Source organism: Schistocerca americana, chromosome X (assembly GCF_021461395.2).
Source record: "Schistocerca americana isolate TAMUIC-IGC-003095 chromosome X, iqSchAmer2.1, whole genome shotgun sequence".
NCBI lineage: Eukaryota > Metazoa > Arthropoda > Insecta > Orthoptera > Acrididae > Schistocerca > Schistocerca americana.
Window position 1 is genome coordinate 211,521,079 of NC_060130.1, and position 25,924 is coordinate 211,547,002.

The window sequence follows — 25,924 nt, forward strand, 5'->3', positions numbered from 1 at the left end:
GAGGAGAAATGCGTACCATCACGTTTCCGACTGTGATAAAGGTCAGATTGTAGCCTATCGCGATTGCAGTTTATTGTATCGTGACATTGCTGCTCCTGTTGGTCGAGATCCATTGACTGTTAGCAGAATATGGAATTGGTGGGTTCAGGAGGGTAATATGGAAGGCTGTGCTGGATCCCAACAGCCTCGTATCACTAGCAATCGAGATGACAGGCATCTTATCCACATGGCTGTAATGGATCGTGCAGCCACGTCTCGATCCCTGAGTCAACAGATGGGGACGTTTGCAAGACAACAACCATCTGCATGAACAGTTGACGACGTTTGCAGCAGCATGTACTATCAGCTCGGAGACCATGGCTGTGGTTACCCTTGGCACTGCATCACAGAGAGGAGCGTTGTGATGGTGTACTCAACGACGGACCTGGCTGCACGAATGGCAAAACGTCATTTTTTCGGATGAATCTAGGTTCCGTTTACAGCATCATGATGGTCGCATCCGTGTGGCGACATCGCGGTGAATGCACATTGGAAGCGTGTATTCGTCATCACCATACTGGCGTATCAGCTGGCGTGATGGTATGGAGTCCCATTGGTTACACATCTCGGTCATCTCTTGTTCGCATTGACGGCACTTTGAACAGTGGACATTACTTTTCAGATGTGTTAAAACACACAGCTCTACCCTGCATTCGATCCCTGTGAAACCCTACATTTCAGCAGGATAATGCACAACCGCATGTTGCAGGTCCTGTACGGGCCTTTCTGGATACAGAAAATGTTCGACTGCTGCCCTGGCCAGCACATTCTACAGATCTCTCACCAATTGAAACCATCTGGTCAATGGTGGCCGAGCAACTGGCTCGTCACAATACACCAGTCACTACTCTTGATGAACTGTGGTATCGTGTTGAAGCCGCATGGGCAGCTGCACCTGTACACACCATCCCAGCTCTATTTGACTCAATGCCCATGCGTATCAAGGCCGTTATTACGGCCAGAGGTGGTGGTTGTTCTGGATAGTGATTTCTCAGGATCTATGCACCCAAATTGTGTGAAAATGTAATCACACGTCAGTTCTAGTATAATATATTTGTCCAATGATTACCCATTTATCGTCTGCGTTTGTTCTTGGTGTAGCAATTTTAATGGCCAGTAGTCTAAAATCTGCCGCTGTTGTTTATCATTGTGACCTGGCTCTGTCAATATACCACTCCATGCTGCACCTAGTGACATCACCAGATGTATGTGTAATTACACTGATTAAGCCATTGATACATCCATGAGGTTTATTTAGTTATTTATTCCATGTGATCTGATGGTACACAGTGTGTTACAGATGTCGGATAAAATCAGTTAACATAACATACAGTAACCTAAGGTATTATATTACAAAGATTGGTTAAGTTTCCTTCACTCCATTGCAGAATGTTTTCAATTTTACATAAATAGCAAGATTGTTGTTCTAGGTATTCATTTATACAGTAAAAACAGTGACACAACAAATTTGACTTCACGGCTTTACTAAATTTTATGTTGTCTTCAATGGACTTAATACTAGTGGGAAGTTAGTTGAACAGTTGGAGGCCCATGTGGAAAGCTCCCTTTTTACACAGTTGAGTGTTTGTACATAAAACATGCAGATTTGAGTTTTTGCTGGTGTTGTGTTTATCTATTTCATTATTTTTTGTGACTCTGGAGTTAGTTGGCACTATGTGGTTTCTGAAAAATTTTAGAGTCTCGAGAATGTGTAGGCAAAGCAGATTCGACACCCACTTCTCCTGTCATCTCGACCCGTTATCATCGGGGACACTTCCGTCCTTATGGGAAGCCTCCTCCTCGACACTTTACAGCCAGTCAAACAACACCTATGGACATTAGCAATCTACAGGCCACCTCCATCAAGACCAGTGCAAAAAATTCAAAGGGGGGAAAAGTGTTGTGACTCACCGATCTTTCAAAGTGCCGCCGTGCAGTTATGCGCGTCCTCTACATGCGGCGCTGTGTGCCAGCCATGCAGCAGCCGTGCCACCTAAGCGGCCAGCCGGGCAGCGGCCGCTAGACTTGGACTCAGTGCTGATTGAGTTGACTGTTCCAGTGTACACATGTCTTACTTGTTTATTTGATCTGTGACTTACATGTATTGTGTCGTCCGAGAAATATATTTGTTCAACTTGACATTATAACAGTTTACCCACTCTGGATAGAATTACCAAGTATAACAGAAAGATTGAGTTAACCTTTCTGACAATTAAATAAGTGGCTGTGGCATGCAGTCTTCCTACATTCATGATAAAATCTTCAAATAACACTTACATAAGTACAGAATACCAATTAAAAGATAGGGGTTGCATAAGCTTGATACTATTGCACAAACTCCTTTAGGTGTACCAAACATGTATAGTTCCTACCAAGTAAGCTTTAACATGTGTATCTCAGCTTTACACAAGCACAGTCTCTTACATGTAGACTGTACCTGTAAGGGTGCATCAAGGATCATAAAACATAGGCAGGCTTTCCCATAGGTCTTTATTCACAGACTTCATTGAAAAAGTAGTAAGAATATATGGCACTGGAGTGCACAAAATTGACATCATCTGCAATATTCATGGCATGATATTAAGCAATGCTGACAGGTTGTTCACTAATGAACAAGTACATGTTATATCTTCCAGCTAGCCACAAGATTTGAGGTCACATGTTTCATCTTCGGGTCACATGTGTTACTGGCAATTGTTGGTTGTTTGTGGCTGAGGGACAACCTCTTTAGGCGACTTGTAGCATTCGTGTATAAAATCCAGACCACTAGTCCAATTAGAAGCAGAGTTAGAGGAGGGAAGACAGCTATGCAGCATCCCCCCTGCGGGTCCGGGGTAAGAATAGGCCCGAGGTATTCCTGCCTGTCGTACGAGGCGACTAAAAGGAGTTTCAACCATTTCGGCCTTCCATGTGATGGTCCCCCTTGGGTTTTGACCTCAATTTTTCAAAATTCTACTGAAGTACGAGCCTTTTGGGGAAGGACACCTTACGTGGTGTACCACTGGTCCGAAGTGCACTAAGACCTTGGCACTCAGCATTGCACCGGCGTTGTAACCATACCCACTATTCCTCAAATTGGGCCTAAACGCCTGATGGGTTGTCCAAGTTAAGCCCATAGTGCATCTCCATCTGCCCCAGCGATCATGATGGACTTTCCATGGCACCAGAAATCCAGCACGGTAGCCAGCCCGTTGTGGTGGGGTCGTCATGTACCCTCTAGGTTGTAGCCCCCTGACAACACAGGGATCGTACTGCCGATACCCGAGCTGCACCCTCCCCACGTCGGCCAAGGAGTAGATGCCCGTCTCCTTGGGGCATCAGGACTCCCGGCAATGGTCATCCTGCCAGGTGGCCCTTGCTGCGGCTGGGTGGCGCCCGTGGGGAGAGCCCCCGGTCGGAGTGGGTGGTATTGGGGCGGACGTTTCGCAGATGAAACGTCAACACGTATCGGGTGGCTCTGCGGCCGAGTCTTTCAAAAGAAAAGGTACCGTTTCTAGTCCTGGTTCTCCTGCCCTTTCCCCCTTGGCCACTCCATGGGAGGAGGAACAGGCCCGCCGGCTTGGGGCGAAGTACTTTCCCCGCTATTTGGTCTGTTCTCGAACCGATGGGGGGGGACATTCGCCACCTCCAAGCCCATGTTCTTTGTTCAGCACATTGAGGACATCTTCGGGGAAATCGAGGCTCTCAGCAAGATGTGTTCAGGGTCCGTTCTTATCAAGACCACCTCCGCCACACAGTCGGCGGCATTCCAGGCGTGCGACCGCCTAGGGGACATCCCAGTATCCATTGTCCCACATCTGGCACTAAATAGGACGCAGGGGGTTATTTTTCATCGTGACCTCCTGCTACAATCTGATGAGGAGCTCAGGGCCAACCTGGAGCGCCGAGGCGTGCATTTCGTCCGGCGAGTCCAGCGCGGCCCCAAAGACCGTCGCATCGACACCGGGGCCTTTATCCTCGCCTTCGAGGGGGACATTCTCCCGGAGAAGGTAAAGGTGATGTGCTACCGGTGTGACGTGCGACCTTACGTCCCGCCTCCTATGCGCTGTTTTAGGTGTTTGCGCTTTGGGCACATGTCGTCACGGTGTGAGGCTGAGCCCCTTTGTGGCGATTGTGGACGTCCTCTTCGTGAGGAACATACATGCACCCCACCACCTCGGTGCATTAATTGTCCTGGCGTCCACTCGCCTAGATCCTCAGACTGCCCCGCATATCAGAAGGAGAAGAAGATACAAGAAATCAAAACTTTGGATCGGCTCTCTTATTCTGAGGCCAGGAAGAAGTATGACCGCCTCCATCCCGTGCCATTGACCACTTCGTTTGCCTCAGTTGTGTCCACTCCTTCCGCGGTATCCTCACCCCTATCCTGTCCCCCCTCCGCCCCCTCCGCCTATCAGGGGGCTCTGCCTCCGCCTCCCAAATCCCTCCCTTCCAAATCCTCCTCCCCCGTGGCCCCCACCCCCTCTGCCCCAGGGGCCACCCTTCCTCCTCCTCCTCCCCCCACGCCACCTGAGAAGCGATCCTCTTCTCAGGCGTCCATTGGGGAAACGTTCCGGACCCCAGCTTCCGAGGTCCGGCGTTCCAAAACGGACCCTGCGCGTGAGGACCTTCTTCGGGTCCAGCCCACCATCCCTGTGCCTCCTCGGCCTTCCAAGAAGGCCTCCAAGAAGTAGTCTCTATCCCCCTCTCCACCCCGGCGCGTTTCGTCTGACGCTCCATCCGTGAGTCGCTGCTCCCGGCCGTCCTCAGTTTCGCCGGGACGCTCTGCTGCCAGGCGCTCCGCCGGCCTTTCGTCGGCAAATGATGCGGCCCCTCCTACACAACCAGGGACAGCGGCCGCAGCTGGCGACGAGTCGATGGAACCGGATCCGCCTCCCGTCGGTTGTAGCGTTGTTCCCTCGCAACCTGGCCCTCCGCGGCTGTCGAGGTGACCAGCTCTTCCCCCGTCTCGTTCCCCCAACTTTTTGACTAGCGATGGCATTGTTTCATTGGAACATAAGAGGTATTCAATCTAATCGGGAGGAATTACAACTGCTCCTCCGCCTGCACTGTCCGCTCGTCCTTGGTCTCCAGGAAACCAAGTTGCGCCCGACTGACCGTATTGCCTTTACCCACTATACCTCGGAGCGGTATGACCTCACCCCTGTGGACGGTATCCCAGCTCATGGTGGGGTCATGTTGCTCGTTCGGGACGATGTCTATTACCATCCCATCCCATTGACCACCCCACTCCAAGCAATAACTGTCCGCATTACTCTTTCTGCTTTTGCTTTTTCAGTTTGTACCATCTACACTCCACCGTCATCTGCTGTTAGTCGGGCTGACATGATGCAACCGATCGTTCAGCTTCCCCCGCCGTTCTTATTGTTTAGCGACTTCAATGCCCATCATCCCCTTTGGGGCTCTCCTCCATCCTGTCAAAGAGGCTCACTCTTGGCGGATGTCTTCAACCATCTCAATCTTGTCTGCCTCAATACCGGCGCCCCGACTTTCCTCTCGGACTCTACTCATACCTACTCCCACTTGGACCTCTCGATCTGTTCTACCACTCTTGCCCGTCGGTTCGAGTGCTATGTCCTTTCTGACACCTATTCGAGCGACCACTTCCCCTGTGTCGTTCGTCTCCTGCACCACACCCCATCCCCACGTCCTTCGAGCTGGAACATACTGAAAGCTGACTGGGGACTTTACTCCTCCCTGGCGACCTTTCCGGACCACGATTTTCCCAGTTGTGTCAGTCAGGTCGAATACCTCACGGTTGTTATCATCAATGCTGCCGAATGTTCCATTCCTCGTACTACTTCTTCTTCACGTCGCGTTTCCGTCCCCTGGTGGAACGAGGCTTGTAGGGGCGCTATCCGTGCTCGACGACGTGCTTTACGCACCTTTCGCCACCATCCTACGTTGGCGAATTGTATTGAATACAAACGACTCCGAGCGCAATGCCGTAGAGTCATCAAAGACAGCAAAAAAGCTTGTTGGGCCTCTTTCACCAGCTCCTTTAACAGTTTTACTCCCTCTTCCGTCGTTTGGGGTAGCCTGCGCCGGCTGTCGGGCATTAAGGCCCACTCCTCGGTACCTGGCCTGACCTCAGGTAATGAGGTCCTTGTTGATCCTGTGGCTGTCTCCAACGCCTTTGGCCGCTTTTTCGCGGAGGTTTCAAGCTCCGCCCATTACCGTCCTGCCTTCCTTCCCAGGAAAGAGGCAGAAGAGGCTCGGCGACCTTCCTTCCACTCGCTGAATCTGGAAACTTATAATGCCCCCTTTACTATGCGGGAACTCGAACGTGTGCTTGCACTGTCCCGGTCCTCTGCCCCGGGGCCGGATGCCATTCACGTTCAGATGCTGGCACACCTTTCTCCGGCGGGCAAAAGCTTCCTTCTTCATACCTACTATCGCGTCTGGTCCGAAGGTCAAGTCCCCATGCGTTGGCGTGACGCCGTTGTTGTTCCTATACCCAAACCCGGGAAGGGTAGACACCTTCCTTCTAGTTACCGCCCCATTTCTCTTACAAGCTGTGTCTGTAAGGTGATGGAGCGCATGGTTAATGCTCGGTTAGTCTGGATTCTTGAATCTCGACGACTACTTACTAATGTCCAATGCGGCTTTCGTTGCCGCCGCTCCGCTGTTGACCACCTTGTGACCTTGTCGACATTCATCATGAACAACTTTTTGCGAAGGCGCCAAACGGTAGCCGTGTTCTTCGATTTGGAGAAGGCTTATGATACCTGTTGGAGAGGAGGTATCCTCCGCACTATGCACAGGTGGGGCCTACGCGGTCGCCTGCCCCTTTTTATTGATTCCTTTTTAACGGATGGAAAGTTTAGGGTACGTGTGGGTTCCGTATTGTCCGACGTCTTCCTCCAGGAGAACGGAGTGCCTCAGGGCTCCGTCTTGAGCGTAGCCCTTTTTGCCATCGCGATCAATCCAATTATGGATTGCATTCCACCTAATGTCTCAGGCTCTCTCTTTGTCGATGACTTCGCGATCTACTGCAGTGCCCAGAGAACATGCCTCCTGGAGCGCTGCCTTCAGCGTTGTCTAGACAGCCTCTACTCATGGAGCGTGGCAAATGGCTTCCGGTTCTCTGGAGAGAAGACGGTTTGTATCAACTTTTGGCGATATAAAGCGTTCCTTCCGCCATCCTTACATCTCGGTCCCGTTGTTCTCCCATTCGTGGACACAACTAAGTTTCTAGGGCTCACGTTGGACAGGAAACTGTGTTGGTGTCCACATGTCTCTTATTTGGCGGCCCGTTGTACACGTTCCCTTAATGTCCTCAGAGTTCTTAGCGGCTCATCTTGGGGAGCGGATCGCACTGTCCTGCTTCGCTTGTATCGGTCCATAGTCCGATCGAAGCTGGATTATGGGAGCTTCGTCTACTCATCCGCTCGGCCATCCCTCTTACACCGGCTCAACTCCATCCACCATCGGGGGATACGTCTTGCGACCGGAGCCTTCTACACTAGTCCTGTTGAGAGTCTTTATGCTGAAGCTGCCGAGTTACCATTGACCTACCGGCGCGACGTACTGCTGTGTCGGTATGCCTGCCGGCTGTTGTCTATGCCCGACCACCCCTCTTACAAGTCCTTCTTCGCCGATTCTCTCGACCGTCAGTACGGGTTGTATGTGTCTGCCCTGCTGCCCCCCGGAGTCTGCTTCCGTCGCCTGCTTCGACAATTGGATTTTGCCCTCTCTACCACCTTCAGAGAGGGTGAGAGCCCGACACCACCTTGGCTCCAGGCTCCGGTTCATATTTATCTCGACCTCAGCTCACTCTCGAAGGAGGGTACTCCGGCTGCAGTGTATTGCTCACGGTTTGTCGAACTTCGTGCTCGACTTGCCGGTCACACCTTTATTTACACCGATGGCTCCAAAACTGACGATGGTGTCGGCTGTGCCTTTGTCGTCGGGGCCGCCACCTTTAAATACCGGCTCCTCGACCAATGTTCCAGCTTTACGGCCAAGCTTTTTGCTCTCCATCAGGCCGTTCAGTATGCCCGCCGCCACCGCCATTCATCGTATGTGCTCTGCTCTGACTCACTCAGTGCTCTTCAGAGCCTTGGAGCTCCCTATCCGGTCCATCCCTTGATTCAACGGATACAGCAGTCCCTCCATTCTTTCGCTGATAATGATGGTTCTGTCAGCTTTCTGTGGGTTCCCGGACATGTAGGAGTGCCTGGGAATGAGGCTGCGGATGCTGCAGCCAAGGCTGCAGTCCTCCTGCCTCGGCCAGCCTCCCATTGTGTCCCGTCATCTGACGTTCGTGGGGATGTATGTAAGAGGCTTGTGTCGTCGTGGTGGGATGCTTGGTCATCCCTCCAAGGAAACAAGCTCCGGGCAGTAAAACCGCTCCCAACTGCTTGGACAACATCCTCCCGACCATCTCGGCGCGAGGAGGTCCTTCTGACCAGGTTGCGGATTGGGCATTGCCGGTTTAGCCACCGCTACCTGCTCTCCGGTGACCCAGCCCCGCAGTGCCCTTGTGGTCAGGCATTAACAGTGCGCCATGTTTTATTGTCGTGTCCCCGTTTTAGTCAATTTCGTGTTGTCCTGTCCCTGCCATCTACTTTACCAGATGTTTTAGCTGATGACGCTCGAGCAGCTGCTCGTATTCTGCGTTTTATAACTTTAACTGGCTTGTCCAAAGACATTTAACCTTTTTACTTATTTTATCTGCATCTTTGTCAGGTCCTTCTGGTGTCCCCCCATCCCCTTGAGTTTTAGCAGATTCCATGTGCTCTAACAACAGTCACTGGGCGCTAATGACCTCAGCAGTTGAGCGCCCTTAAACAAAAAAAAAAAAAAAAAAAAAAAGCTATGCAGCATTGCAGTCATCATGTATTTGAGGAGAGGTGAGTCACTGACATGTGCAACAGCACAATCCAGGGTAATTTGTTCATTCTCATGGTCTATGAACCCATCCATGGATTGTAGCAATAGATATCAGTGACCATAGGCGGTGCCATGCAGTTATTGTGGTGACTCATTTCAAAGGGTAGTTCGGAGGTCCAAACTCAGGTTAAAGGTGTGTTCTAATTGAGCAGCCAGTTTAGTTCTTGGTTTGATGAGATAATAATGGGAACTGCCGCATAAGACTGCAACCAGTTAAAGTTACATTATGGGACTGAGTAATGACCAAATTATGATAGTTGTTAGTGGTCCTGGTACAGTGTACAACCAGCTGTTTCTGACAGTGGCAGATACTGGATCCTGTACTGTGATTACAACCTGAGGGCATATTGATGCAGAAATTGCAGCTAACAATAGAGATGTGGTTCCTGGTTTGTAGTACTATGTTAGAGCAGTGCCTTTTTAGCTTGAGTGCAGCACTGGAGATTGGCTGTTGACATAGTTGAACTGCATATGATGGTTCTTACTAATTATCAGGAATTCATGTGTTTGCCAAGTAATGTGTTTCTGCAAGGCACTCCATGCAGCTGGAAAGGCGTGTAACCAATAACATTCGAATTTGCTGTTAGTGTAGGGGATAGGCAGGTGTATCCTTACATTGAGGTGATCATGAAGATGGGATAGATGTACACTAACAGCTGTGTAATAGTGAGGTAAGATACACTCTTGAACAGGATAAATCATTTGTAAATGTACTGCATTTTGAGTGGTGGTGTTGGTTAAGATATGCAAAGCATTGCAGTAGGACTCAGACTAGCACAAAGTTTATGCTGTAACCCCAAATGGGTAACAGTATGCAGAGTATTTAAGCAGAACTGAGTAGCGTGAGTGTTATAAATGAGGATCTGCAAAGCTTTAGTCATTTCTAATGCAGTGGTAATGTTGGATAGTCCTCCATGCACCATCAAAATATTATGGTAAATAATGTTTTTAAACTTCTCATAATGTTGTGCTAGTCTCGTGGTGACTGTACTAATCTGCCAAGTACTGGGAAGCAAGTTGTTCTCTGTGAGAGTTAATCATACCTGTTGTTGGACAAGACTACTTTGAGCATTTACAGCAGATGATGTTGCATGATCGCTAGCTTTATTTCATCGGTCCGCATCCAAATGGTCATGTTGTCCAAACAACATTTTTCAGAATGGGCTTGCTGGCGTCGAACCATCCATTCTTGGTTTGTTAGTGTGGGACGTTGTAAGTGACAGTGCCTAGTTGCTCCCGTGTATTAGTAATCCACTTGGACTAAGTTGCACAAGGAACAGAATGTTTCCTTCTGACCTTACTGTCTCAAAATGGGTTAACAATTTAATAAGAGCTTTGCTACATGACATAAGTTGAATTCTTCCTCTTGAAAGAGTGTTAGATTAACCTTGGTAAATTGGCATGTTGTAGGGAACATATAACAATAGTCCAGTCAATGAGTGCCCAAAAGAGGGGTGTAGACTGTATGGAATATGCAAAAAATTTGATTTGATGACTATTTTTAGGAATATTTAGGAGGGGGAGTGGAAAAGTCCCATTCTTTGGTTTTTTACTTATATCTCAGAAGGGTGCACTGTATAAAAAATGTTCCAGATAAAAATGAAAGCTAATTCAGTTTCCTGTAAAATTATCTCTATACATATTTGTCAAATTCCCAGCGGTTTTCGAGATACATGTATACTGAAAATCAATAATTTTCGAAAAATGATCTTTACCTCTCTTTTTGTCAAACATTTGCTTCTAGTGCCTCCCATAATCATTGGTGAATAAAATTGTCAGAAACGAAGTCGTAGAGCACTTTCAATTTTATGTACACTTACACCACTTCATCTTCAACCACTCAAAAGTTGTACACTCAGTTTTGATGGTCCTCTGGAAATGAGTGTGTTGATAGCCTGTTGCATTTTAGCTGATTTAACTTGCTATTGTGATGACAAACGACATTTTAAAATGGAAATGTGGTAACTGTAATTAAAAAACAACACTTTTTATAAGTATAGCTTTTATTATATTGTTACAAATCATATATTTAAATTATTTACTTGGACTGATAATAATTCAAAGATGGGAAAAAGTACATTCAAGGCAACATCTTAGTTTTTTTGAGACAGAAAGTTCGAGGCTCATTTGCCTTTGTCAGCAGTGGAGAGACAGTTATTCCCGGGAAAGGGTTGACAATGGGGAGGCCCCTCAAGGAACAACAAAGACTGGCCACATGGCTTCCTCCAAACAGCTGGGTAGAGCGGGGGGGGGGGGGGGGGGGGAGGGGGGGGGGGGGTTATTTCTCTCTCACTTCTTTTCTTTATCTTCAGTTCACTTAATATGTTCATTGAGCATTTTAGAGACAGTTTTTGTGTCAGTGTTCAGCATTGATTTTTTGGGAATTGCTTTTAATTTACATCAACATCAACAGCATAGAACTGGCTACTCAGTGTTTCGTGTGTGATGAAACAATCAATGGACCGGGTGATGGTATTTCCACAGTCACAAAAACAGGAATATTATCACTCGTCAAAGTGAGTAGAGAAAGAGATGGCAACAGCTCCTCTTTAGAGGGTTTTGATGCCATTCTCATTCCTACTGAATGTGTGTAAAAAAAAAAAAAAAAAAACACCAGACTGCAATCCATCAAGGCTCATTTAAAGATACAGGCACTGTCAATGTCCTCTGAACCACCTGAGCCTGCACCTTTGAGATCCAAACAATTCAAATTTGATTTCAAAATTATTAGGTCATTATGCATGAAACCCTCAACATCCACATATGAAGACTATGTTTCAAACACAATGGAACAGTTTAGTGACTTACTGGAGGGGAATAGTAACTGTCAGTTTACTGTAAATGGAATTCTGGACACTATTACTGGGAGGAAACCTGAGTGGAGAACTGTCAAGACAGAATGGTTACAGAGGTTTTAGAGACACTGGGTGCAAATTGCTAACCTACACTTGGTATGATAACAAGGAAAATAATGGGAAAGAAGGGCAACTCAGAATCATCCGAAAAGGAGGAATCAAGGAAAAAGTGTGTTGCTGTTGGACATCCCATCACATCAGTAGTTTGGTCTCATACCTGCTTGTCATCAATATTGACAGGCGTCTCCATTCTGCTCCACAGGAAATATGCCTCAAAAAACTTGGTTGATCTTCTAGCAAGTCTGGGTTTCAGCTCACCATGTTGTGAAGTACAAAAATTGGAGTTTTCTGTGTTACCCAGGCTCAGCTAAACTACAAGCCAGCTGCATTCAACTAACTTGTTTTTGATAATGTGAATTTCAATGTTTGTACCATAGATGGGCTTACTACCTTCCACATTATGTGTGGGATCAAATGTATTGTTCCATCCAAACATGTCGAAAGAGATTCAGAAATATCCGGTTTGAACACAATACCTGTGTCTGCTGCAACTGGAAAACTTGGAACAGTTCCCCTATAAACATGAAAGGAGGTCTACAAAATGTGCCTGTGGCTCTCATTAATAAACCAGAAGAGCCACCACATCTGGCTCCACATGACATTCTGCAGTTTGTTGCCAAAAAGCAAGGTATTGCAGTCCCAGAATGAAAGGGGTACATTCATTGTATAACAAAAGGAAAACCAAGTGAAAAGACTAGAGTGATTGTCCTTCCTTTTTAAAATGTTCTCCTCCTCCTCCTCCTCCTCCTCCTCCTCCCCCCCCCCCCCCCCCCTTTCCCGCAAATAGAATATGACACAGTATTCAATAGGGGCCACCTCACATGATGCAGGCTGTTTTGAAAGAAGTTTTATTCAGTATAAATTCTTCATTATCAGTGGACAAAGTGCTGAAGGGTCACACCTTTGCCAGAACAGTGTGGGGTCATTTTCTTGTTGAAAATACCTTGTCAGATAAAGTTGAAGTCTCGAAGGAAGTTCAGAAATGCATCTGCACCCATATGTCACATTTCCTCTTCAAGTCTCCTTCATCAAATTCTTCAAACCAATCCAAATTATTTGAATCAGTGGCTATCAAATTTAGAAAAGTGGGGGGACAGGATCAGTAACAATGGACCCGTTGCAGTGCTGTGGATCCAGTACTTCAAAATGGTGGTGAATTTGATAAAGGAGTACATCCATGCAGAAAGGTCTGACAACTTCTTTGCTCATCTGAACGGCCGTAAGCAAATGATACTCTATTTTCACGCTGCTGAACACTTCCTGTATGTCAAGTCTTGCCATTTATATGAGGTGGTACCCAAAAGAAATCAAACTAATTTTTTGGTGGGCAGCACTTTTTTAGTACCCTGTTTTGCCGCTAGGAGTGCATAGGGTGAACACTTCAGGGTCAGTAAGCCGAATGCTGTCACTGAAGAAGACGGTGTTGGTAAGATGCAGTTCAGATGTACCTGAGAACTATCCTTACTTATCAACGGGAAAATTTTAAAACTGCTATGTCTTAAAATGCACAGAAAACAATAAAAGGAGGATGGGGGCCACTATGCTCACAGATTGGATTCTTAATTTGCATAAACAATAAGACATTTCCCAATTAGAATAAAGTATCCTATGTAGCCTTTAATGTTCAGTATTGACCTACAAAGAGTAACAGGGAATCTGTACTGTAATAAAACTGGACAAGATCAAAAGTGCAGTTTTTCTTATGTTGCGGTATTCATATTGACTGTGAGCTGTTGATTAGTGGAAATATCCATACATTCTTCTGTTGCAGTTGCAAGAACTCTGAAGTCACTAAGAGCAGAAATCTGGGCACTTGTTAGAAAAATTCCAGAGGATAAGGAGAAACTAGCATTTGTTGATAATTATCGGTGAGTTTTGCTATAGTTAAATATAAGCATGTGATACATTAAGGTACCTATAGTGTGAATTTAGAATGTAAGAGAACAGGACAGAGCACTCACTAAAATGCCTGCTGAAACTTAATAAACATTACTGGTGATGATAACTGTGTTTACTATTACGATATATGTGAATGGGGTAGAAGCTAAAGGAGGCAGATTGTCACTTACAAATGATGGTTATGGTACTTAGATATTATGTTTTACATAAAAACTGACAAGTTGTAATGCCTCAGTGTCAATCTATTGTCCAGTGACAACATACTTCTAGGAAGCTTAGAAGAATGGTAATTATATTTTATGATAAACTAGGCATAATTCACAAGGAACCCTTTCCCATGGAAATACGGTGCTCACACATTAGTGCTAGAATTATTGTTTGTCAGGGTCCAGTACACTATCAGATCAAAAGTAGCTTGACACCCCCATGTAATGTGGAATTGACCACTAGATATCATGAGAGGACGACCCACCAGTATGAAATGAGGCTGGGAGTATTGTGTTGTCAGTAGTGAAGCAGTAACAGCAGAATGGGTGAGTCAGGAGAGCTCAGTGACTTCAAACGAGGATTAATCATTAGATGTCACTTGAGTAACAAAGCCATCAGGGAATTTTCAACCCTTCTAAAGCTGCTGAAGGTGACTGTTGGTGATATTATGAAATGGAAATGGGAAGGAACAACCACAGCTAAACCAAGGCCTAGCAGACCTACGCACTGACAGACAGGGACCATCGAGCATTAGAGAGATGATTGTAATAAATTGGATGAAATCAGTGGAAGGAACAATTGCTATCAGCAGCCTGTTAGCACACTGACTCTGTGCGGGCAGTTAAAAAGGATGGGGTTCAATGGTCAAGCAGCTTCTTGTAAGCCACACATTTTTGTAGTCAGTGCTAAGCAACACCTGAAGTGATGTAAAGGATGCGACCACTGGACAGCAGATGGCTGGAAATGGGTGATTTGAAACGGTGAATCACATTACTCTATGGCAATTTGATGGAAGGGTTTATGCATGGAGAATGTTTCTTGCCATGATGTGTAGTGCCAACAGTGATGGAGATGTTTTTCATGGTTAGGGCATAGCTTCCTTTTTGCACTCCAGGAAATGCTAAATGCTGAAGGATATGAACATGTCTTATAGCATTGTGTTCAACCTCACAGTAGAAGAACAGTTTGAAGATGATGATGTATTGTGTTAGCATGACAATGCACAACACCTGTAAGACAATGGTTTGTGGACAATATCATTCCTATAATGCACTGACTTGTCCATAGTCCTAACGTGAGACCTGTGGAATTCCTGTGCGATGGGTTAGAACACCCAACATCACTGTCTTCTGTGGTTTAGGTTCTTGAGAAAAACCGGACTTCCATTCTTCCGCAGATATTCAGTCACCTCATCAGAGTTCAAGGCATCATAAAGGTGAAGGGTGGATATGGATACATTCCATATTTATGTCCTCTAATTGGTGTGTAGACCCTTTTGATCAAATAGTTTGTATCTGAATGGAAAATGCGCTGAGTAAGATTGCCCTCAGCTGTATGGCTACAGTCTCTCTTGTTTCTGGGACAATTTGTGATACAGAATTAAACTACAGTATTAAGCACTGACCAAATTTAGATTTAATGTCATGTTCCATTTTAGATATTTCAATTTTTCAAGTTGCATGAAAGATAAATTTTACAAAGATATGCATCACATTAAAGTCAGACATGCTAGTTGAAGATGATTTATTCAGAAACATCTAGAAATATCTTTTAGATGGCAATGCGGAAAAATTTGTGGTCTAGCACAGAGATGGTATTAATGTAAGTCAGGCATTAACTTGATTTCCAGAATAGTATTGAATATATATTTTTATAGTATTAATGTTTTGTTCAAATGGGTAAATTGTAATGTTGTGCAGTCATACTATTGTTTGCTTTGATCACTTTATTGTCGATGGAAATTTGTCCAAGATTGGTGAAGGTGTTCATTGAGAAGTGGTCAGCTGAATTCAAACATGGGTTTCCTTCACTTGAAGATGATCACATAAAGAACAATGGAATGGCAATGCTAGGTGAAACTAGTGGAAAGTCAGAATAAGGTACCGGACAATCGACAAGTAAAGGTGTCTAAAATGGTGCCTTTTGCACATCAAAATAAATAGTACAAAACATTGTATGTGATTAACTAACGATGCGAAAGGTTTGTGGTAGATGGGTGCCACATTTATTGAATACTGACTAAAACAATTGCAAAAATGAATTTCTCGACCATATTTTGACTATTTTAACATTAACGAAATAGATTTTGTGCTCCTATTTTTGCTGTGGATGAGGGCCAGATAAAATAGCGATCAAAGCAGATGGTGGAGGCTGGTGGCCTTGCACCAAAAAATGTGAATTCAGTCTTGTCTATCAGGAAAGTGAGCAGTTGATGTTTGTGGAGTTCATAACGCCTGCTCCATTCACTGCCACTGCCTACCATCATGATGTGAGGTCTAAAGAGGGTCAGGAACTGTCAGAAACCCGCAACCTCAAGTCTAATGCAGCAATAGAATGAAAAAAAAAATTACAGAAGAGTTCAAAAATATTTTCTTGAGGAACATGCTTGGCTGTGGGAAAATTGTGGAAACTAAACTACAATCCGAAAACAAAGGAAGTAGGTTACAGTACGCTTGTTCGCCCACTGCTGGAATACTGCTCAGCAGTGTGGGATCCGTACCAGATAGGGTTGATAGAAGATATAGAGAAGATCCAACGGAGAGCAGCGCGCTTCGTTACAGGATCATTTAGTAATCGCGAAAGCGTTACGGAGATGATAGATAAACTCCAGTGGAAGACTCTGCAGGAGAGACGCTCAGTAGCTCGGTACGGGCTTTTGTCAAAGTTTCGAGAACATACCTTCACCGAAGAGTCGAGCAGTATATTGCTCCCTCCTACGTATATCTCGCGAAGAGACCATGAGGATAAAATCAGAGAGATTAGAGCCCACACAGAGGCATACCGACAATCCTTCTTTCCACGAACAATACGAGAATGGAATAGAAGGGAGAACCGATAGAGGTACTCAAGGTACCCTCCGCCACACACCGTCAGGTGGCTTGCGGAGTATGGATGTAGATGTAGATGTAGATGTTACTGGTACATGCACCCTGTCCACCAGATTTGATAGCATTTTACTCATATCTATTCCCAAATCTAAAAGTATGTGTAATGAGAAAATATTCTGAGTTCAAAGTATAGGGAGAACACAGTTTATGCTAACTTGCACTGGTGGTAACATAGAGACCATCTGAATGAAACAGGTGGTTCTGGAGGCAAATGACAGTGGTATTAACAAAATAAACAGATAAGCAAAACAAATTCAGAGCATAGCACAGTTGTTTTAAGTGTAAACAATCAGGGGAGTAATCTATATCACAAACTATTCATTGGCATATAATGAAAGGCTTCAGAGACTATTGTGAGACTGGCTAACAAGAGCTGGGCCATGGCAGTTACCGTATTTACTCGAATCTAAGCCGCACTTTTTTTCCGGTTTTTGTAATCCAAAAAACCGCCTGCGGCTTAGAATCGAGTGCAAAGTAAGCGGAAGTTCTGAAAAATGTTCGTAGGTGCCGCCACAACTAACTTCTGCCGTCAAATATATGTAGTGCTACACAGGCATGCTTTGCAGGCAAAGATAAATACTGGCACCAAAACCTCTGCGTCAGTAAATAAATTTAAAAAAAGGGTGGAAGACAAGCTTTTTTCTCCGCCACGAGTTTCGACCACTGCATTTTCATACATTATCCAACGAAGTAAATACAAATTCCGTATTGTTCATCTTCGAATCTAGCAGCATTTCAATGTACTACAAAAATCCGACTGGCAAGACTGTTTGGGATGTTTGTCAATATGGCCAACTCTACATTCTGAATTTTTTCCTACCTGTGAGAAGAGATGGTTGCTGATAGGAACTATTATGAATTGTGAATCACACACAGTATTCTCTTTACCATAAGAATAATACGAATTTAAACTTTTTTCCATGTATTCTTTCGTGTTTGCTGCTATCTCATTTAAATGCTGTCTACCTAATAAACTACGAAACTAGAGTGAGACAACAGCAAACGCGGAAGAATATACGTATCATGCCATGTTTATATTCGTTTTATTCTTATGCCTAATAGTGATACAGTCAGAAATGAAGCATGGCAATTGACTAGATTTTTAAATCTAAGATGACTCTAAGTTCTGTGCAGAATGTAATATACCAAAGAGGCGTCTGCAAAGATTTTCAAACGGAGAAAAATTTTCGCTAAACTCTTGTTCAAAACATCTATCATACGCAGTCTATTATTTGGTTCTTGTTGATCATTATCAAAGAAAGCAGCAGTGTAAGTAACAGCAAATAGCAGTCTCTTGCCATTGTTTCGCCAATGAGACGATTCCTCTCTCTCTCTTTTTAAGCGACGGTAGCGCACACAAAAGCAAGCCATGCCGCGAGCGGCGGCGTCAGGTCGTAAACACTCATTAAAAAAATGGTTCAAATGGCTCTGAGCACTACGGGACTTAACATCGTTGGTCATCAGTCCCCTAGAACTTAGAACTAGTTAAACCTAACTAACCTAAGGACATCACACACATCCATGCCCGAGGCAGGATTCGAACCTGCGACCGTAGCAGTCGCGCGGTTCCAGACTGCGCGCCTAGAACCGCGAGACCACCGCGGCCGGCAAACACTCATTATCAGAATGCGACAAACAATGCATGACACAGTACAGTGATGCATTTTCAGCTTAGAGTTGACTAAACACGTATAACAAAGAGAACGGCACTTATCAGATCAAAGAAAAATAAGCAATCAATTCAAACCAGACGAAGCATGCGAAAAAGGAAGGGTACCCATAAAAAATACGGACGGAGCGCCTGACGCATAGCAATGGTTACCTGGTAAAGCTTAACTGCTAAACTTACGACTCGAACCAAACAACTGTAGCTGTATCGTCATTCATTCAGCCTAAATTGTGTCTCGTATTACAATGGACCAACTTTGTTTCAATTTGGAGGTGCAGCCTAAAACATTTCTCTCCCCTTGAATTTCGAGTCTCAAATTTCAGGTGCGGCTTAGATTCGGGAATTTTTTTTCCTTGATTTCGATTCTCATTTTTCAGGTGCGGCTTAGATTCGAGTAAATATGGTAGTGATAAACTCTTGTCAGAGTGGGGCGCCACCTGACATACTTTCTGCAGCTGCTCCACCTCTAAAAAGCACAAGCTGTAGCTGTAGTCTGGAGCCCGAGTATCTCTGATGTGTTCTCCCTGTTGATACTTGGGCTACGCAGTGAATCTGAATCACTGTTGGATACTGAATTAGGGTACCTATAAATAGCCAGAGCTTACAGACTTACATTCCAGGAATGGAAACTGTTCAATGTAGTAATACGGGACAAAGTGCCTGAAGGAAGGCACTGACGGAACATTATACTCTTTTTCTGTATAAAAGGAAACTATGCTGAGAAACAAGAATTCACAGTCCTCCACGGCCAACCTAAGAACTCTCAACATTGCCCTCAGACGATGATGATGATGATGATGATGATGTTTGGTTTATGGGGCACTGAACTGCTCTGTTATCAGTGCCCATACAAATTCCCAACCGGTGCTCAGTCCAGTCTTGTCACTTTCATGAATGATGATGAGGACAGCACAAACTCGCAGTCATCTTGAGGCAGGTGAAAATCCCTGATCCTGCCGGGAATCGAACCCAGGACCCCGTGCTCTCATATGATCTCTGTATTATTAGGTTTCTGTTGAAGGTCATTATATAGAACATGTAACACATTAAAAATATGTTTTCTAATTTTTTAAATGTTTGTTATGGAATTTATGACCACGTCTGCAGTCTATGTCATTATAAAAGTTTTAAAATGGGTAAAATGCTTGTGTATATTGGAATAAGACAAAGTAATAATGCTGATAATGTGAGAAGTATGAGAAGAACAGACTTATACAAGCAATGATTCTTTCTTCAATATTTAAAGGATATAGGTTTGGAAAGTGATAACCCTGGCTGGAGCAGTTGTGCAGAAAGGCTGTTGAGAAGATCACCATAAGATATCTTGATGGAAACTATACAAAGTGAAAGAAACAAAAAGGGTATGTGGGCTGGGGGTAGAGAGATAATTTTGAATGTGAGCAGGACACTAGCTGTGAGACAGAGTAAACACTGAGATGAAACTGGCATGAACTACTATGAAGGAAATGAGTCATAAAAGATAAATGTAAGTTATGCAAAAGAAGAAACAGAAATGGAGAAAAGTTTTAGAGATAGCACAAAGAGGAAAGCATACAAGGGAAAGGTAAAGCACCATAAATCACACGGTAAGAAAAGGGAATTGCACAACAAAACAAACTATTGTAAGCTAATAACAAACGGCCACAGGCAGAAATCGCCCAATAACGTAGTCTTTGTTCCTGCCAAAATTTTGATGTCTGATATTAAACAGAAAGAAAGAAAGAAGTAAGTATGCAGGGGGCCACTTCAAAATACATCATACCCACAATCCACATAGGGAGGATTGTTTTCTGGTTACTGTATGTTTCCATTGTGTAGCATTTGTTTGTACTCAGTTATGAGCACTGACAGCCAGATGACTGTAACATTGAAAATAAAACCAAGCAGTACCCACACACAAGTCGGCAAGCACACATCTTCATATAGTTTTCTCTTCGAGAGTATATAGTTTTCAGGGATTGCTCTGGACTATTTAAAGTCAGGAGAGCATATAGGCAGCTGTTTTTGTTTTACAGGTGTATTCTAAAGCATTGTTCCAATTAGGCTGTTAAACTTGTGCAAGTTTTTAATGCATTATTTTCAAGAAAGACATTTTAATGCCCATTGCTACATCTCTGGCATCTGATGGTGAGATTGTTACCTGTGATTTCTATTATCAGTGTCTCCTATAGTGGGTGGTAAGAGGCACCAAAAGGCTCTCAGATGGGCATGGCCGCTGACGTCAAGCCAGAGATATAACATGGCTGCCAGGCCACTGCAAAACTCATTGAATTGTGCTGTGCTATGCTCTGTATGTTGCTTACACCATACCTTCACGACATGACTGTTTACCGGATTTCACCTGGACTACATTTTCAGTTGCCGTTCTATGGGTTGTTGACAGATTCACTTGACTCTGGACCATCTGGGTCATTTTCGTATTATGTTCTGCAGTTCATGATGACCTGACGTGAACTGGAATTGTGAACTATCAAATGATTACAGTGTATCCATATTTTCTGTGTAGTAAGGAATGTGTTGCATCTTAGCAGGTGTAATATTGGCAACAAGGACTCGAATTTAACATGTGTGAGGACAGCAGACTAAGTTCAGTGATCATGGATCTGAAATTCATGAAACTGTGACAGCAAAAACTGCGGCTTAAAATGCAACAGCAGGCACAACAATAACAATGAGAGCAACAACTGCAATGTCAAATGCAACAACAGTTACAACAAGAAGAAGAAGAAGAAGAAGAAGAAGGAGAAGAAGAAGAAGAACAACAACAAAAAAAGCAACATCTGCAACTTCAAATGCAATACCAGGAATGACAAGAAGAAGCAGAAAGCAATTTATGGAATAATAGCAGGCTGCCACATAGCCTGGCTGTTGACGTAAAACTGGAGATAAAATCTGGCCACTGGACCTCCACAAGATACTATGAATCGTGCTGTGCTGAAGCCTCTTCCTTGCTTACACAGTACTTTCATGATGTAGCTATTCAACTAGACTACATTTTTATTGGTTTTCTACAGATTATTGACCGAATTGCTTGACTGTGGACTATCTGGGCTATTCCCTTGGTGTGTTTTACAATTCACAACAACCTGCTACAGACTGGAATTGTGAACCATAAAGGGATTACAGTGTACCCTTGCTTTCTATGTAATAAAGAGTGTCTGCCATCATAACAGGTATAATACCCATGTCTAAATTTAACTGTTCAGTTAATGAAGACGCAGAACGTAGCTACTTCTTGACATCATGTTTGTACTTATGTGCTTTTTAGTACCTGGCTGTCTCGATTGGTTGTGAGACATTGACTGTATGTGTACTGTAACAACTTGGCCTTCTGCTGACTATCAATGCAGACAGTACGATATACCGGGTGTTTAAAAAAAGTATCAAATATTTTGAGAGATGGTAGTAACCATCAAAACCAGAAAAAAAGTCCAATAAACATGGATTCAGAAATGCTTACTTTCTGAGATCTTTACACTTATCCATTGTGACTGAAGAAGTTTGGTTGTGAATTTATCCGTCTCCTTGTCAGATAAGGCAAACATTGAGGAAACAAATGCCGTATGGGCACAGTCATTGCCTCAATGACCCGTCAACAGGGTTCACTACTTTACATGTACTCTGTATCAATGTACTCTAGTGTTCACGTCAGTCCAAGAATTGGGTAGTCTGCAGGCAATTATGTTGTGCTGGGTACATATTGTAGTGCTGTACCTACTTATGAAAGTAGCTTAATTGTTATTTTTACTATTATTGTGATCTTTGTACTTTCCTGTGCACTAATGTTTCAGTACATTTTCTTTTCTCTTTCGCATGTTAGCAATGGAGGCATACTACTCCACAAGTGGTATGGCAGACATAATTTTCTGCTATGGGTTAAGAAATGGAAGTAGCCTGTGAGCCTGTGCCCTCTACATGGAAAAATATCCATGCTGCAGAGTACCATCCAATAAGCTGTTCAGTCAACTTCTTCAACGTCTTAAGGATGCAGGTTCTCTAGCACCCCACAAGGTGAACAGTGGATGGCCTCAGTCAGTTTGCACACATCAGATGAAGGATCATGTGCTATATTTACAGGACAAAAGACCTGGAACCATTGTGCAGCGATTGACAGTAGCACAAGGTATGAGTCATCCTCTTGTCTGGCCAGTATTACATGAACAATGACTGTATCCATATCATCTTCAGCATGTGCAGGCACAAAGACCAGACAACTACTGTAGCAGATTGCAGTGCTGTCAATGGCTCTTGCAGAAGTATGATTCAGATCCACTGTTTTCATTGATAATATTATTTACCAACTCGGTGGGATTCACAAGAGCTGACATTGTGAAATTCCAGAACCAGCATATGTGTGCTGATGAAAATCTCTATGCAGTTGCAGAAAGAGGGCATCACTACGATTTCTCCATCAACATATGGGCAGGCATTCTTAGTGATAAATTAATAGAGCCATACATCCTACCTCAAAGATTAAATGGAGCTCATTATCATCAGTTGCTTGTTAACGTATTGCCTACCTTGTTGAAGGATGTGCCATGTCAACGAAGACCACAGTTGTCATATATTCATGATGATGCACCAGCACATTTTTGCAGCACTATGTGTGAACATCTCGCATTGGTGTTTTAGGACTAGGATTGGTTAGGGAGCCCTCGCACATTGGCCTCCCTGTTCTCCAGACTTAAATCCTCTAGATTTTTGGTTATGAGGACACTAGAAGACATTAGTCTGTGCCACCCCAGTCAATGATGTCCAGACATTAGATGATCATATCTTTATAGCAACAGCAACAATAATGAGATGCTTCAAAGTGTGCGATTCATTATGCCGAAGGGCAGAGGGATGCATTGCTCAGGACGGATGTCATGAATGGACATTGGGTTGAACCTCTCCTGTAAAGAAATGTACAGGTTGCAGAAAGTATGCATTTCCAAAATCATGTTCATTGGATTCCCCACCCTCCACCCTTGTTTTGTTGGGTATTACCATCTCTCAAAATATTAGACACTTTTTTTAACACACTGATGACATTATTATACTAGTCATAATTTATTTGAGTATTCTTCCATTCCTCTTGCTCCCTGTTTTCCTTTTATAAGCTACCTGGACAATTTCCAACTGCCTCCATTGTTCATGTTGCTGCAAGTACTTCTCACTGAAAAATGGTACATAATTTAATAGGAGAGTACTGTTTATCGTGAAGTTTTTTAAGTCTAATTGAAAGAGGAACTTTGAATTATGGCATGTTTTATGTTTATTATATCATAGATCATATGATATGTTAGAAATGCAAAGGTAGCAGTAATACATTGCAAAATATCATTCAAAATTTTATTTCACAAGTATCAGCAATTAAGACTAGGTTAGGCATCCAGGAAGAAAAGCTGAGAGCGTTACTTGTAGTACTGTGTGTTTCAAAGTCTTTACATCAAATGCCTAGGTTTGATAGGTCTCAAAATGAGGAACAACTTTTATTAGAGACAAAATGTTAGCTGTTGCTTCCTGGTGACACTAGGCATCCTTTTATTGAATTCGCAGCCTTGGAAAGACAAGATTATGCGCCAGACTAGCAGGTTTTACTAACTAGATGTGCTGCATCTGCGTGCTACCTACTTCAGTAAATTGATAGTGATTGTCAACAAGAAAACCTTAAGAATGAGTGTCTCTTGGCAGAGAAAGATATTTTAGAAGCCTGGCCAACCCCTCTCCATGCATACCAGATGACTGGATTATGGGCAACACACTTGCATATGAAGGCCACAGAAGCTCTACTCCCTGCCACCTCTCAGGGACATAGGTAATAATAAAAGGTGCCTAGCATCACCAGGAAGCGTCAGTGAGCATTTTGTCTCTAACAAAAGTTGTTCCCCATGTTGTGATCTATAACTACCAAAAGTTTTATGTGAAGATTTTAAAATACCCTGAATATGAAGGGCGAACATTAAAAAACCAACAAACTGCAGGGACAGATGGAAACAGTCGAGCCAGCACAGTTATACCAAAATAAGTACCCTATCATACACCAACCAAATCACACAAGATTTCAAGTCCTTTTTGGGTGTTTGTGTGATCACTGGTCCTTTCAGACAGATAAACTTCCAGGGCGTTGAAACGTTGTGTGATGTGGTTGGTGTCTGCAATGGTACTTGTTTTAGTATAGTCGTGCTGCCTCTCAATCGTTTTCATCTTCTTGGCCATACACAAACATCATCTCGACTTCTTCCTGACATGAACACCAGATCATTCTGCTGTTTACAGTATGTTGCATCAATTGCACTGCCTGCAACACACAAGGAACACACAGCACATGGTCAGAGTAACTTTCATTCGTCAGTGCTATCTACCACGCCAACAATGCATTTCAGGGCACACGTTCATAGGACCCTTTTTCCTCCGTTTCCAATCATGAATCCATCCCTGCAGTTTGTCGGTTGTATTAATGTTCACTCTGCAAATTGCAGTGTGATAGCATCATCAGACATTCTTCATTAGTCATTCACCATTAGAAGGAAAATTTACTGCACCTATTGACTGAATGGTAATACAGAAGGTGTCTTCATTAGTCATTCACCATTAGAAGGAAAATTTACTGCACCTATTGACTGAATGGTAATACAGAAGGTGAGGCAGCTAAGACAGTCCACCCAAAATATATCCGGAATGAATAAATGTATGGAGGTGCAGCTTTTGCTAATGTATAGTGGACGATGTGGTGAATTTTCTGACATACACAAGTAATGTTTAATGTAAATATCTCCCACACTATGACATAAGCTTTTTTTTATTTTAATGGTTTTATATATTTTTTCTGTGCATTGGAAAGAGCCTTTGCAGAGGAATGCAGTGACATAACATGAGTAGAAGTTTATCAGGTAGTATCAAGATAACTGTGCCACAAACCACTGCCCTTCTGTTAGGAGATGAAGTCCCACAAATGTTTGCTCTGTTGTACCAAATGTAAGCAGACATGTAACTCAGGTGTGCTTCACACGTCAATTATTATGACTGTAATATCAAGTGCTCAGGAAGTTGACCTCAAGCATCGGTACATGGTGTAAAGTACCTCCAGCCAGATAATAATACATGTTCAATTGCACCTTGGTATATTGCAACACAGACCTTTGTATATGGCATTTTGTATATTTGGGAGTTGTCAGCATTTCCTTGCAGATCACTTGTTTTAATTTTCCCCACAGATAGTCTGGCGAGTATTGACCATTTTGTGTTTCCTGAATGACTGATCCAACAGTCTCCACATGTTCTGTTACGAAGGTATGTAATTATATGTATGGAATGGGCCGTATGTCCTTCATGTTGGTACCACATGAATTGCCTTATGTTCAGTGGGATGTTTCCCAATAACTGCAGTGGCATATCTGTTAGGTTTGTAACTACCCATGGATTGTGTG

General features: G+C 43.8%; 1 protein-coding gene across 2 annotated transcripts in view; it reads left to right on the forward strand.

Annotated features, from left to right (window-relative positions):
• The window catches only part of LOC124555634 (glyoxylate/hydroxypyruvate reductase A-like), a 70,307-nt gene that overhangs the window by 14,643 nt on the left and 29,740 nt on the right, over positions 1–25,924 (forward strand). For both annotated transcript variants that reach the window (XM_047129610.1, XM_047129611.1), the window contains exon 5: positions 13,621–13,717. In XM_047129610.1, coding sequence (XP_046985566.1) covers positions 13,621–13,717 — 97 coding nt within the window. The remainder of the gene's footprint in view (positions 1–13,620; positions 13,718–25,924) is intronic.